This window comes from Staurois parvus, unplaced genomic scaffold, assembly GCF_062004578.1.
Source record: "Staurois parvus isolate SC_StPar_1 unplaced genomic scaffold, SC_StPar_1.0 ptg000008l, whole genome shotgun sequence".
NCBI classification, from domain to species: Eukaryota; Metazoa; Chordata; class Amphibia; order Anura; family Ranidae; genus Staurois; species Staurois parvus.
This window is the reverse complement of record NW_028317804.1, coordinates 313,280-329,831: the sequence shown is the minus strand read 5'-3', so window position 1 is coordinate 329,831 and position 16,552 is coordinate 313,280. Positions and strand designations below refer to the sequence as shown.

At 41.5% G+C, this 16,552-nt stretch overlaps 1 protein-coding gene across 1 annotated transcript in view; it reads left to right on the top strand.

Moving 5' to 3' along the window:
* The window catches only part of CARD14 (caspase recruitment domain family member 14), a 195,671-nt gene that overhangs the window by 125,679 nt on the left and 53,440 nt on the right, over positions 1-16,552 (top strand). The window contains exons 13-14 of the mRNA XM_089668671.1: positions 5,472-5,535; positions 9,058-9,244. Of these exons, the coding sequence (XP_089524797.1) occupies positions 5,472-5,535; positions 9,058-9,244 (251 nt within the window). The remainder of the gene's footprint in view (positions 1-5,471; positions 5,536-9,057; positions 9,245-16,552) is intronic.

Here is a 16,552-nt window from a genome sequence, read left to right as displayed (position 1 = left end):
TTTCTTCTGTTTTCCTTCATCTAATACCACCCCCATATCTCTTTCCCAATTCACAATGTGCAATGGTTTAAAAATGTATTCTGTTACATGTCTTTGCTAGAAAAATCCGAATACATGTAAATTAATCAGTTTACGTGAAATTTATAGTGCCTACAAATGGCGGTATATATACTGGAATTTAAAAATGTTTTATACTAGTAATGGCAATGATCAGTGACTTCTAGCAGGACTGCAGTGGACATTCTGACACTGGGAAGCAACTGACTAACTGCCACTTGCATCCCAATAACATTAACTACTTGCCCTCCTGAGAATTTACCCCCCCTTAATGACCAGGCCTCTTTTTGCTACTCGGTGCTGTACTAATTCAACTGATAATTGTGCGGTCATGCAATGCTGCACCCAAACGAAATTTACGTCCTTTTTTTCACACAAATAGAGCTTTCTTTTGGTGGTATTTGATCACCTGTGCGCTTTTTTTTTTTCACGCTATAAACAAAAAAAGACCAAAAATTTTGAAGAAAAACAATATTTTTTACTTTCAGCTATAAAAAATATATAGTAAACTCAAAGTTTGTCATAAATTTAGACTAAAATGTATTCTGCTACATGTTTTTGGTAAAAAAAATCCCAGTGAGTGTATATTGATTGCTTTGTGTGAAAGTTATAGCGTCTACAAACTATGGTATAGATACTGCAATTTACGCCATTTTTTTTGCTATACAGTGCTGTGCTAGTTTAATGGACAATTGCCCAGTCATGCAATACGGTACATAAATGAAATTTATGTCATTTTTTCACACAAATAGAGTTTTCTTTCGGTGGTATTTGATCACCTGTGCGTTTTTTAATTTTTTGCATTATAAAAAAAAAAGCCTGACAATTTTGAGAAAAAAAAAATATTTTGGACTTTTTGCTATAAAACATGTCCAGTAAAAAAAATTTAAAAATCAAATTTCGTCATAAATTTTGGCCAAAATGCATTCTGCGACATGTCTTTGCTGAAAAAAAACCCAATACGTGTAAATTAATTGGTTTACGTGAAAGTTATAGCGTTTACAAATGGTGGGAAAGATACTGGGATTTTTAATTTTTTTTTATACTAATAATGGCGGCGATCAGTGACTTATGGCGGCGGTCAGCGACTTATGGCGTCAATGCGGCGGACATTCTGACACTGGGGGGGAACTGACTTGGGGTCACTGACATCCCCAGTGACACCAATACAGTGATCAGTGCAAAAAAAAACACTGACACTGTACTAATGGCACTGGAGAGGAAGGGGTTAACATTTTTTATTTACTGAAAGGGTTAACTGTGAGGGGAGTGTTTTACTAGGTGGCGGGGGTGTGTACTGCACGGGGGACATGCTGATCGGGAGAAATAAACTCTTCTCTCCTGCTCAGCATGTCAGGTCTGACAGGGAACCAACAGAAAGCAGAGCTACTGCAGCCCTGCTCTCTGTCAGTGATTGCCGTTAATCGGCGGCACACAGCTGGTAACGAACGGCTGTGACCCGGCGACTGACATCCGCGGCCGTGATCGACGGGACAGGTAGGGCGCCCTACCAGTTTTGCAAACACACGTTTTAAAACGTTGTTTTGCCCAGCCGTGCTGCCCTGTCGCCGTATTTCGACAGTGGCTGGGCGGCATGTGGCTAATACAGTGATCAGTGCTAATAAAAAGCACTGACACTGTTCTAATGACACTGGGCAGGAAGGGGCTAACATCTGGGGCGATCAAAGGGTTAACTGTGTGCTGTGCTGTGTTTTACAACATGTGTTGTGTGTGTTTTACTTGGAAAACATGCTGCTGTATATTTCTCTGCTGTGCAGAGAAATACACAGCAGCATGTTGTTGCTGGCAGGAGAGAGACCTGTGTTGTTTACACACAGATCTCTTCCCTGTCAGTGTTACTTGGCGATCGCCAGGTGCCGGCGGGGAATCTCCAGCCGGGACCCGGTGATTGACATCTGTAGCCACCAATGGCAGCGTGGGTAGGGGGGCGTGAGCGCCTCCTACCTGAAATTGCAAATCACGTATATATAGCCCTGCTGCCCTGTAGCAGTACTTCTGCTATAGGGCGGCAGGAAAGCAGTTATCCTATAATATATCTATAGTAGGAGAGAAACCCAGACTTTGTGTGCTATATGTCCACATCCCAGCAAATCATGTACAACTATGACTAAAATATGTAATCATAGATTGTGTGTGGACAAATAGAGAAGAGACTGAGTGCAGTAAAACAACTTTTGTTTCCCATTAAAAATTACTCTCCACATAGGGGTTAACAACATGCAAAGATTCTGCTTACAGTTCACATGAGGACTTGAGGCGTTTCAGGAATCCTTCTTCAAGGAAAATGAGTCAGAATCCACACATTGGAACTTACTCCTAATTTTTAGTAGAGTAATTTCAGCCTGTAGGGCAGACTGGAATTCATAGCATGTGCAAGTTGCCTATAGAGGTGCAAATGAGTAAGCCAAGGAGAAGCCACTGCCTCTCAGGTGAGAAATTCAGGCACATTCAGTAAACAGGCAATGGTCTTGTACACATCATCTGTAAGTAGAAAGGCCAACTTCCCAATGGGGAACAATCCAGACCAAATGTAAGTAGGTCATAAAGATAGTCTGGAGACAGTCTGGTAGTCAAGGTAATCAAGGCACATGTATTCCAAAGAGGGGCTCTTGATAAGTATCTTACAAACACACTCAGTTCACATCAATATAGCCTACTAAAGATTAGGAGAGGGTTCCAGTGTACTGATTCTGTCACATGTGCTCCTGAGGAAAGATTCCCGAAAGGCATTGAGTCCACATTTGAACTGTCATTAGATTCTTTGCATGTTGTGAACCCCTATGTAAAAAGCAATTTTTAATTTTGTGTAATAGATTTTTAATGGTACATAATAAAGTTGTTTTTACGGTACTCAGTGTTTCTTCTATATCCACACAAAGTCCTTGACTATATATTATTATTATACAGGATTTATATAGCGCCAACAGTTTGCTCAGCGCTTTACAATATAACAGGAGACAATACAGCAACAATACAGTTCAATACAAGAGGGAAAGGAGGGCCCTGCTCCTTGGAGCTTACAATCTAGGAGGGAGGGGCTAGTGGTACAAAAGATAGTAACTGTGGGGGATGGACTGGTTGGAAGAGTAGAAGATTCCATTATTAGCTGAGGGCAGGATAGGCTTCCCTGAAGAGACAGATTTTCAGAGATCGCCGAAAAGTGAGCAAAGTAGGCGATAGTCTGATAAATTGGGGTAGAGAGTTCCAGAGGATGGGGGAAGCTCTGGAGAAGTCCAGGAGATGAGCATGGGAGGAGGAGACATGGGAGCTAGAGAGCAGGAGGTCTTGCGAGGAGCAGAGAGTACGGTTTGGGTGATATTTAGAGACAAGATCGTTGATGTGATTTGGGGCAGAGTTATAAATGGCTTTATACATTATTGTTAATGTTTTGAATTTTATCCGTTGGGCAATGGGAAGCCAGTGGAGGGATTGGCAGAGAGGGGTGGCAGATACAGAACGGTTAGTAAGGTGGATAAGTCTGGCAGCAGCATTCATGATAGACTGAAGAGGGGATAACCTGCGATTCGGTAGGCCAATGAGGAGGGAGTTACAACAATCAAGGCGAGATATAACCAGGGAGTGAATAAGTTGCTTAGTGGTATATTTGTTGTTCATACCTTAACCAACAATATAATAATATATTTTTAAGCAAAGGAATCATATAATTCTATGACCTTAGAAAGGTGTGTGACTAGATCAATAAATTACTTAGATGGAAAAACAGATGTTACCCAAGCAGGTAGCATGCGCAGAAGCACAGTCAGGTGTGGCATTGCTGAATCTGTACAGTGATCTGCACTTGTGCTGCTCTCTGTACAAGGGCAAACAGGCAGGCAAGAAACCCTAATGCAGATGAGACAAAGCATGTCTTTGTTGCATTAAAAATCCTGCCTGTCCACCCCCTTTTATTTTTATACATAACCACTTGCTCTCCAGAAGATTTTACTCCCTTCCTGACCAGGCCATTTTTTGCTATTCTGCACTGCATTACTTTAACTGACAATTGTGCAGTCATGCAACACTGTATCCACATGAAATTTTCACACAAATAGAGCTTTCTTTTGGTGGCATTTGATCTCCACTGGGGTTTTTATTTTTTTGGTTATAAACAAAAAAATAAAAACCAACAGCCACAAAAACAATATTTTTTACTTTCTGCTATAAGTCATATCCAATAAAAATAAAAAATCTAATTTCTTCATAAATTTAGATCAAAATGTATTCTGCTGTATATTTTTGATTAAAAAAAATCCCAATTTGTGTATATTCATTGGTTTGCAGGAAATTCATAGCGTCTACAAACTGTGGGATATATACTGGAATTTTTTCAAATGTATTTTTATTTATTCTTTATTTATACTAGTATGGCGGTGATCAGCGACTTATAGCGGGACTGTAATAGTACAGAGGTCAATCTGACACTAACTGACTCTTTGTGGGAACCAGTGACACCAATACAGTGATCAGTGCTAATAATATACACTTGCACTGTACTAATAACCCTGGTTGGGAAGGGCTTAACATCTAGGGATGATCAAATGGTTAAGTGTATGCCTAACAGTGCTTTGTGTGTGTTCTTTTACTCGGGATGAGCCAGTTTTTATTCCTTGCTTGGCAGGGAAACAAAAATATGCACATCCCCACTGACAGGTCAGAACTCTGTATTATTTACATACACAGAGCTCTGTCCTGTCAACCTCTTCACCGATCACCGGGTCCCAGCCTTCAATCATTGGCCTGGGACCCGCTGATCGGCTTGTGCTGTCTAATCACAGCACAGTTGTGTGCACCCCCTACATGTACTAGGTACGTGATCCAGCACAGGAGAGCTGCCTTGCCACGGTACATGTAAGTGATGCGGTCGAATAAAAAATGTTGAAAGACAATAATCACAAAAAAGAGCATTGTTTGTCCTTAAAAAAAACAATATACATTACATATTGCTGAGTCAGAGCTAGAGTGATCCAGTGAGAAAATTTCATGCTCCTTGTTAATTGAACAGCTCTAACACTGACTCAACAGAGTGCTTGTCAGACCTCTGCAGAGAGACTGCTGCTTTTGCACACAGAGCAAGGGTACTTCTTTTACAACATGCTGGCAGGGTACAGAGGCATTTCTGCATGGTCTCTGGCTGCTTTCTAAAGTAAAGGATATTCAAAAACAAATTTACTTTTATAAGATGTAAAAATAACATCTAAAAGAGACATTCGATGCATCTTTCTCACACTTACCAAACATTCCCCAGTTGCCAATGCTGGAAGGATGCATTCAGTTGGCTCTACAGTATATACTGTATACACATGTGCCATTTTATGCTCCTAATTTGTAGTCCATCAACTTTCCCACCTATACTTTATAAATTGTTTCATTGACAGTTATTACTTGTGTTCCAGGTCTGCAGATGTGTTCGCACATGGAAATTAGTAACAGAACATGTGAGCTCAGCTGTTTTTCAAGGTAAGCAGGCCAAAGAAACCCTGTAGGCTAGCTTTACACCACTGTGTTGAAGTAATGTGCATTAACTGACATTACATGCATTGATGCATTTTGAATGGTACCCCATTCAAAATCAATGGAACCCCATGCAGGCAGGTGTCATGACACCCAGGTGTGTTGTTTTGTCTGTTCTAAATTGAACAAGTGCAAAAGATACCCATTTGTAGACAAGTTCATTGAATAAATAACAATATCCTTACACAAACCTTTTCATGGTACAATGATTTATCATTCACCCTCCTCCTCCATCCTACGCTCCCTCACCCACATCTTCCATCTCTCCCTCTCCACTGGCACATTCCCCTCCCCCCTAAAGCACACGCACATCACACCCATACTCAAAAAACCCTCCCTGGACCCCACCGACCTGAACAACCCATCTCCCTGCTGCCATTTACTTCCAAGCTCCTTAAGCGCCTGGTCTACAATCGCCTAAGCGCCCACCTCGCTGACAACAACCTCCTTGATCCACTACAGTCTGGCTTCCGTCCCCTACACTCCACCGAAACCACCCTTATTTAAAATCACTAATGACCTGCTAACCGCCAAAGCTAATGGCCACTACTCAGTCCTCTTGCTCCTCGACCTTTCCGCGGCCTTCGACACAGTTGACCACCCCCTCCTCTTTAATAAACTACAATCCCTCGGCATCAGAGACTCCACTCTCTCCTGGCTCTCCTCCTATCTATCCCAACGCTCCTTCAGCGTTACCTATAACGCCACCACCTCCCCCTCTCTCCCCCTCTCTGTTGGGGTCCCCCAAGGCTCTGTCTTTGGGCCCCTTCTCTTCTCCATCTACACCTCCTTCCCTTGGCAAACTGATGAACTCCCACGGCTTCAACTACCATCTCTACGCCAATGACACACAAATTTACCTCTCCACCCCTCACCTCACCTCCTCAGTCTCTGCCCGTATCGCCCACCTACTGAACAACATATCAGACTGGATGTCGCTCCATTTCCTCATATTGAACCTTTCCAAAACTGAGCTCCTAATTTTCCCCCCAGCCCGTGCCCCCCACCCCACCCTCTCCATCACCACCAACAATGCCACCATCACTCCCACCCCGCAAGACAAAGTCCTAGGTGTCACTCTTGACTCAAACCTGTCCTTCCAACCCCATGTCCAATCGTTGGCAAACTCATGCAGGCTCCATCTCCAAAATACGTACATTCCTAACCCCAGACACTACTAAACAGCTTGTTCACTCCCTTATTATCTCACGACTCGAGTACTGCAACTCCCTCCTCACCGGGCTACCTCATCAGACTATCCCCGCTTCAGTCTATCCTGAACTCATCCACCTTACTAACCGCTCCGTATCCGCCACCCCCCTCTGCCAATCCCTCCACTGGCTTCTGATTGCTCAACGTATTAAATTCAAACTACTAGCGCTGACATACAAAGCCGTTCATAACGCTGCCCCAAACTACCTCACCAACCTGATACCCAAATACCACCCTACCCGTAATCTTCGCTCCTCACAAGACCTCCTACTTTCTAGCTCCCTGGTCTCCACCTCCCACTCCCGACTGCAGGACTTCTCCAGGACTTCCCCCATCCTCTGGAACTCACTACCCCAATCCATCAGACTGTCACCTTCCCTCCTCACCTTCAGGCGCACCCTGAAAACCCATCTCTTCAGGGAAGCCTACCCCACCCTCACCTAATTGCTGATCTACACCACTCCTCCTACTACATCCCCCACAGCCACTTCCTCCTGTACCACTATCCCCTCCCTCCTAGATTGTAAGCTCGAAAGAGCAGGGCCCTCGAACCCCTCGTGTTTTGTCTTGTTACTGTATTGTCTCATGTACTGTCCCCCACTATAATGTACAGCGCTGAGCAAACCTTTTGGTGCAATATAAATAATGTATAATAATATAATAATTTATAAATCCCATTTATTTTAGAACCAACATGATATTTTCAAAATTCAAATGGACCATTTTGTCTTCAGATATAATAACTGACAATTTAATTGGAAGTACAGTAGTCATATGATTTCCATAAATTAGAGTATAGCCACTTTCATTTTAGAGTGCGGAAAGGGGGTTATAACCTCTGTCAGGTTTTTTATCCTGTTTTTTCACAAAGAAGATTTACTTTCAATTTGTTCTGGTGACCATTTTCACTAAGACTGAAATTGAGAGAACATCCAAAAGTTTGAGTTGTCACCAGAACAAAAATAAGGTAGGAATTTTCCATTTGAGATGCTTGTTTTGGTGACAACTAAGAGGTAGTTTATTTAACTTTGGAGAGAGTTACTATCACCTCCTATTGTCAGGATAGGGAGTGAAATCTTTTACATCAGACACTGATGGCAAACAAACTAAAATATATATATATATATATATATATATATATATATATTGACAGTGATTTTAACTATTCGCTACTCTACCAACATGGAAGAGCATTTCAACTTTAAATATACAATAATTTAGAACATAATTTTGATTTGAAGTGTATAATAGCTACTGTGCTCCATTACAAGATAAGGAAAAATGAATTAAAACATCACTTTGCTTTTCCAAACATACCATATTCTATGTTTTCCTGCAATGGTTGTTAAAAAACTTCAGAGCAGAAGCCTGACCAATAGCAGTGTTCATTTTGATTATAATTCTGCTAGATTTAGCACATAATTTTTGTAGACGTTGGTCAGATTCCATATTCAGTCATATCATGTATTCATTATTATAATGATTGCCCAGCCCGGTATAAAAAGCCATAAAGAAGGTAGTGCAAGAGCAATAATGTTGTACACAGCGCAGTACCTGCATCAGCCATTTAGAAATAATATCTGCCCTGATTTGGTTTCGAAAAGCTGGACCCAATTGTTTGCTATGGATTACAAGCTTTTTCATGGTAATTGCTCTGTATATTGATTTGATAACAGATCAAATCAAAATGGTATATCATTTCTGAGGAGAGATTACAATAACAGGTCACTTTTTGACCTTAAATATAGTATAAAATAGTGTATACACAAAGTGTAGGATGCATAGCATTGATGGTACTCCTACCCAAGCCTAGGTGGTACCCAACAATGCTAATTTAAATATGGACTTTCCACTGTAGGGATATGCACACTTTAGAGTGGAGTCATAAAGAATTACCCTGTCACCAGAAATGTTTGAGATCCAGTGACAACTGTGGAAAGGTCAATATTTTCACTGGTCACAGTCCTTAAAAGGTAGATGGTACAAGTGTTATCTTGTATTAGCAGAGGTGGTACTCAAGCATGACATGATTATAAAGGTGGAATTCTACTGATCAAGCTTTGGGAAAAACTGGATGTGTCATTAAATGTACTGACTGTAACTACCTATCAATATTTATAAATAATAACATAGTTTGATGATATAGGAAATATCTACTTCCCTTAGGGGTTCAGGAGTTCTTACCCTGTCGAACTCAGTGCACTTACGTCCTTTTAAAGGTATGACTATAAGCATGATTATTTGCTTTTCTTGCAGCCCTGTGAGGAGACGTCATGCTCGGAAGATAACCAGCCGAGTTACAATCATTGCATTTCAGGGGGATGACCTACTAAAACAAATGAGCATAATTGGAGGGAACAAAACGGGAATCTTCATTCACAAGGTGACCCCAGGGTCAGCAGCTGATGAAATGTCCCTGATGCCTGGGTACCAGATAAAGTCGGTGAGTTTTAGTCACTATGGGGGAGATTTACTAAAACTAGAAATCAGAACCTGTGCATGGTAGCCAATCAGCTTCTAACTTGTCTTTAGTAAAAACAAATGGAAGCTGATTGGTTTCTTTGCAGAGCTACACCAGATTTTGCACTCTCCAGTTTTAGTAAATCTCCCCGTATGCATCTGTCTCTCTATTAACAATCGTACTTCTAATATATGCTGGGCTAGAACCTTCGTGCAGGCTTTTCTTTCAAATCTGTGATAAGCTTCATGGATGTTGGATAGTTTCTAATTCAACGTAGCCAAGAGTCCTCAAGCCTGAGCTCCACAGACATTTTATGATTCTACAACTGTGATATTACAGTTTCCTGAGATCTAAAAGTACTACTGCGAGACCTCCCAGCCAATCACACAATACTGGATGCAGCAACAACCTTTGAAAAAATCTTACTTAAAGTGTTACTAAACCCTGGACCCTGCATTCACTATATCTGGTCTCCCATAGTACACACAACACGGAAATGCAATTATTTAGTAAATATAAACTGCTAAATACCTTTTTCTCATCAGCAGTATATAGCAGTCTTGTGACTTCTGTCAGTGTCCAGGTGAGCACTGGTTAAAGCTTGTAGAAGGAGTTATAATTCTCACCTCACTGCCCTATGAGATAGCATAACCCCTGACCCTCTGTCTGGACAGTACTGATTGACCCTTTGCTGATCATATGCACTCTCCCAAGAAAAGTAAACACATCTCTAGCAGTACTCACTCAGCATATGCAGAGAGTCCCCAAGGCTCTGTTCTATCAGGAGATGAAATTGGGAACGTGGAAGAAGGAGAGGATCAGAGAAGACAGGATCAAACATCCTTTTTATACAATGTGGAGGATTAACCCCTTAGGTTCCACAGTGAGTATAACAAGCATACTTTACTGCATATACAGTTCTTGTTTGTGCTGGAGACTGTGCTGAACTGAATGGATCAATCACTGGTCATAGGTGGATGGTTGCGTGGGTGGGTAGGGAGAGGTCCCTCCAGTCACTTGTACCTAATGGTGGATATTGGCGGTAAACCCTCTTAGGGTATGGGCTGCTGCCATCTGGTACAGCCTTGAGGTAATTTCCACACGTATTCTTGGAATTCTACTATTCAAAGTTACTGCATACAGTATACAGACTGATTTTACTGTTGTGGATTTAGTAACACTTTAAAGAGACCCTGTTTCCAGACCATTCGTTTAAAAAAAATCATCCCATAAGATTATATGTGATTTTTTATTTTATTTAAGGCATGTTACATATTTACCTATAAAAGCCTTCCTTGTGTAAATAAAAGCTCTGAGACTGATGCTGGGCTCTACCAACTTGCATATGATGTTAGCAGCCCAGTATCCATTAACACCAATGATCAATTGTTTTGTATCTGTAAGTAGGGACTATTCCCAATGACCACAAATGTAAGGAGCAGTGTTCCCAGTGACTATCACACTAATGTACTGTGAGCTGTTGATATAGCAATTAGTAGGTATTCCTCCCTGAGCCTAGAAAGTTAGAACTGCTCTATAGCATTCCATTTTACTCCTTCCCCACTTGAAATGTCAGAAGTACAGACAGTAATTAGACACTCCCAAAAAGGAGATGACTAAAAAGTACAAGGAGCGGGAACTAACACTCCTTGAAACAATCACATTTTGTAGCAAGTTCAAAATCACACTGCAAGTGAATAAAACAAAAATACATAATAATGAAAAATGAAACCCCCTTATATGTTAAGATTTTATAAACTGATGCCAATGTGTCTTTTTTGAGTTGATAGGGGATTCTACTTTGGGTTAATTTTTTTACAGGTCTAAATGTAGGTGTGTTGTTTTCTGTTATATAGGTGAATACTGAGCAATACAAAGAATATGTGAGAACTAAAAGGGGGTTCTCCACCAAAGGAGGTTCCAAAGTGAACAACTGTGGTGTGTATGTAAACAAGCTAAACTTTATTGATTACAAATACATTGTAAAATTATGGCAAGTATCAAAAAGAAACACTTCCACCAAAACCACATTTAAACCACAAATGACAACATTGTCAGATGCAATAAAAACCTAGCCCATACTCACACACACCTTACACACCTTCATGCACACAAATGTCTAGTGAGGAAGGTAATGAAATGGAACACATAAGCCTGGTGGGAAGCCAGCAATAGCTTATCAGGATGGTAAATTATGTGTCCAGGGTACACTAGTTATAGAGTCTCTCACTGCTGTAAAATGATCCAACTCAATAAGGATCCCTCCATACCCATAGAGCAGAGATCAGGTGTTCAGAGAGTTCTCAAATACAAATAGCATGCTAGTGGTCCCATAGATATAGCTGGCAACAGTGGTTAGTAAAGCAAAGTATCGGCAGCAGCAAAGCAGAGTCATAAGGGCTGAATCAGTGATAGGAAGCAGGAAATGGCAAACACGCATTTATCTTCTGTTAGTTGGTTGCAGTGTGGTAGGCTGTTGCAATAAGAGGAAGGCCAATGTATTCACATGACATATTCAATATGGACTCCTATGTGAATCAACCCTAAGAGCAGACACACACTGCTCGTATGGATATCAGTCCCACTTGTCCTGCATGTGCTCTCATGGTTTTCAGTAGTCTCACCGCCTTTCAGGTAGTTCACATTCCTTCGCAGGCAGTGCATGGGACGGCATGTGTCATATTTCCCATCCTTCACCAGAGGTCACCATTATGTTAGGTAAACATCACCATAGCATAATAGTGGCAGCAACATTCAAAAAGGATGAGTGCAATTTAAGCCTTAAAAGTGGAAACTTCCATTTAAAGTGACATGTGGTACTGATCCAATTATCCCACAGTATAATAAATAGGCTGGTAAACAGTCAAAGGGGAAGTACCAAGAACTTTACAAATGCCATACACATACATATGCTAAATCTATAGAAATAGAAAATATTTTTTTAAAAATTAGAAAAAAATTATTCTCAAGTAAAGCATTGACATAAAAAGGGTATGGATAAAAAAAGAGGCGGAAGGAGAAAGGAACATGGATATTACCAAAATAGTACATCTGGCTTAGATAAGAAAAAGCTAGGGATCCAGGAATACATGTCGGCTCACTTCAGTATTCCCTTAGGTGCCTGGGTCCTCAGTCTAAAGATCCATTCTTTTCCTTTTCTTAGCAGGACCATATTAAAGTTCCCACTGTGGTTGGACAAAGTTAATACAAAAAAATCCCTTCACCTTGTGGCTATCTGATCTTCCATTATGGAAGGTCGCAAAGTGCTCTGCTATGAGGCGTTTGTCCTGTCTACTCTCGGCATTCCTGACACTGCCTAGATGTTCCCCTATGCAGACACGTAGTTGGCGTTTTGTTTTGCCAATGTAAAGTTTCTTAAATTTCTTAAACGGTTCACAGTTGATAAGCTGTTTAATGTATTATATATTCTGTCAGTCCGCATCAGTAAATTTATTGTTTTTTTCAACAAATTTACAAAGTTGGCAACCTCCGCATGGGAACGTACCTTTCATGTGGGTAAATCTGTGAGCCAGTTTCTAGAGGGTGTACATGTAAATTCTGATTGAACTAATTCATTCCTTAGGTTTCTTGCCCTCTTTCCTACCTATAGAGGTCTTGGGCCAACAATTTCAGATGCTTCTGATGAACGCGTTAGAATTTGAGAGTGTTTTAATAGAACTTCGAGTACTTCCTTCCACTGGTCACCATAGTGGGTATTGAGTCTCCCTGGGTTCGGTTTTGAATGGGACTCACCCCTCTCCTGAGGTACCAGAAGCTCCTTGTGCATCTACGCTGAGGCCTTTCTTCTAGATCTTCTCATTAACTTATGAGGGTATCCCCTATTCCTGAATCTTATATATAGATTCCTAGTTTCTTGTCTGTAATCATCATCACAGGAGCAGTTCCTGCGTATGCGCTGATACTGCCCTGTGGGTATACCCTTTATAAATGACTTTGTGTTATGCCTGGAGGAAAGCAAGAGAGTATTTGCTGCTGTCTCCTTTCTGAAGGCTCTGGTTTAGTTGTTCTCACCGGAGATGCAAAGGTTCAGAAAGGGAATTTCCCTCGGGTCAAAATTGTACGTCAACCAGATAGTTCTATTGTTTGATATTTAGGTCTGCCAGGAACGTCTGTAAGTCACTAACTGTACCCCACCAGAGGACCAAAATATTGTCAATGTACCTCAAACATAATCTAACATGACTGAGGTACATTGAGGGGCAGTAAACATTGTCCTCTTCCCACCATCCAAGATGTAGGTATGCGTATGCTGGGGCCCAGAGTGCCCCCATAGAGGTACACCTAAGTTGTCTATAACTTGCTCCCAGAAATTGAAAATAGTTATTATTCAATGCAAAGTCCAGAAGATCATGTAAAAATTCATTTTGGGCACCCATGGATGGATATTTTGCCTCCAAGGAGTGCACCACAGCGGCCAGACCCCAAGAGTGAGGTATAGAAGTGTACAGGGATTCAATGTCAATGACAAGTATAGCATCACTCTAGACTTCCATCTCCTCAAATCTCCAGGGGACATCTTTCGTATCCCGTACATATGCTGGAAAGGATGTCACCATATATTTATTCAAGACATCTAAGTATTTGCCTATGCGCTCCAGAGGCCCCTTGATGGCTGATATAATTGGTCTACCTGGGGGATTTTGCAGATTATTGTGTATTTTTGGGATTATTTACATGGTGGGAGTATTGTACTCTTCCACCCATAAATATTCCTTTTTGGTGACAAGACCTGCTTCATAGGCCAAGAGCAGTTTATGATTAAGGGAAGCAGCTACCATCGGGAATGGATTATTTTGTAACTTTATATACTGTATGTAGTCTGTTCCTCCAGTTGTCTCATGCGCTGTCACTCAATGGCCTCTGCCGATAGGAGGACAACATTACCCCCCTTGTCATTCAGCTTTAGACCAGGCTCACAAGCACACAGATCCATGCATACAGATGCCTAGTGGGGTCCAGGGTACATTAGTTATAGAGTCTCTCACTGCTGTAAAATGATCCGACTCAATAAGGATCCATCCATAAACATAGGGCAGAGATCGATCAAGCTACTTTCAGAGTGATGTTTAGAGAGTTCTCAAAGCCAAATAGCATGCTAGTAGTCCTGTAGATGCAGCTGACAACAGCGGTTAATAAAGCAAAGTAGTGGCCACAGCAAAGCAGAGACATAAAGGCTGAATCAGCGATAGGAAGCAGAAAACGGTAGACACGCACCTAACCTCTGCTGAATGGCCGCAGTGTGGTAGGCTGTTTCAATAGGGGCAAGGCCAGTGTATTCACATGACATATTCAATATGGGCTCCTATGTGAATCTCCCCTCAGAGCAGACACACACTTATTACAGTGGATTATATCACAGAGAGTGTGCATTCACTGCTCACCATACTAGCGGAGCCAGAAATTGGGAGACACAATGAACTGCCTAAAAAGGAAACAGACAAAATTCTGAAGAATCTCCATCAGCCCAAACAATCCAAGTTCCAGCGTGACTTGCATAATTGGGCGAGCGGTGAAATCTTCGATTTAACTAACAATCGGGGATACAGTAGATTTAGGCAGCGTCGGTTCCAGTCACGTACCCCCTCACGGGGAGAAATTGCCTCCTCAGAGTTTGAGGCAGAAGAATCAAAATCAGACATTTTTTCAGAATAGGATATTCCTCAAACGGATGGAACGCCCACTATCAGGGGAATATTAATATCATCATTAAAAACAAAGGCAAAATGTTGGGAGAGGAAGAGGAGGGAGAGGACGCTACACTGGGGAACCAAGTGAAATCCAGAACCAGGAGCCAGAGTTGGTAATGAGGTGTCCCCGGGGGAGGAGTGACCCCTCGAGCGGGAAATTGTGTGATATGAGGGTAATCAATCTCTCAGAATTTGATCTTAAAGAGAGATACATTCAGCTTCTTCAGAGGGCCTATCTTTTTCCCCTGTAGGCAGGATGAACCCATTTGAAGTATATAAGGATATCATCCTCTTCTTAAGGAAGGTATACCCAAGACTAGTCCATTCTGGTAAAACTACCAACAATGAGCGAGCTGGCCCTCAATTGGATGAGTATAATGAGCAGGCAATCCTATACCTTATCTTGCTAATGGAGGACAGCCCAAATGAATGTGAAGAGATGGGAGCATTACTGGGTCTAGAGTGACAAAAGGCAGGTGGAACTTAGCAATAAAATCTACTAACATGCCCCAGTTCAGGGGGAAAAAAAATCGCTGGATTGGGGTGTTTCTTGACCTGGTCTAGGAAGACCTTGCTAAGATAAACTGTGGGACAATATGAACTGCTAATCTTGTACAGAGATGGGCCTATAAATAATTAACAGATGCACCTAATTTGGTGATAAAGCTCAGTGACAAGGAGGGTAATGTTGTCCTTCTGTCGGCAGAGGCTTATGAGTGGGAGGTCAACTGGAGGACCAGATTTCATATATAAAGATACAAAATAATCCGTTCCTGATGGTAGTTCCCTCCCTTAATCATAAACATGTTTTTGGCCTAAGTAGCAGGTCTTGTTACCAAAAAGGAATATTTTCGGGTGGAAGAGTACAATACTCCCACCATGCACATAATCCCAAAAATACACAAGAATCTGCATAATCCCCCAGGTAGACCAATTATATCAGCCATCAAGGGGCCTCTGGAGCTTATTGGCAAATATTTAGATGTCTTGAATAAATATATGGTGACATCCCTTCCAGTGTATGTATAGGATACAAAAGATGTCCCCTGGAGATTTGAGGAGATGGAGGTCCAGAGTGATGCTATACTTGTTGGAATCGACATTGTGTCCCTGTACACCTCTATACCCCACTTGTGGGGTCTAACTGCTATGAAGCACTTCTTGTAAGCAAAATATCCATCCATGGGTGCCCAAAATTAATTTTTACTTGATCTTCTGAACTTTGCATTGAATAATAACTATTTTCAATTTCTGGGAGCAAGTTATAGACAACTTAGGGGTCCCTCTATGGGAGCACTCTGGGCCCCAGCATACGCATGCCTACATCATGGATGGTGGGAGGAGGACACTGTTTACTGCTCCTCAATGTACATCATCCATAGAGTATGGCTGAGGTACATTGATGATATTTTTGTTCTCTGGTGTGGTACAGTTAGTGACTTACAGACGTTCCTGGCCGACCTAAATATCAACAATAGAAATATCAGGTTGACATACAATTTTGACCTGAGGGAAATTCCCTTGCAGCAAATATCCTCTTACTTGCCACCAGGCATTACCCAAAGTCACTTATAAAGGGTAT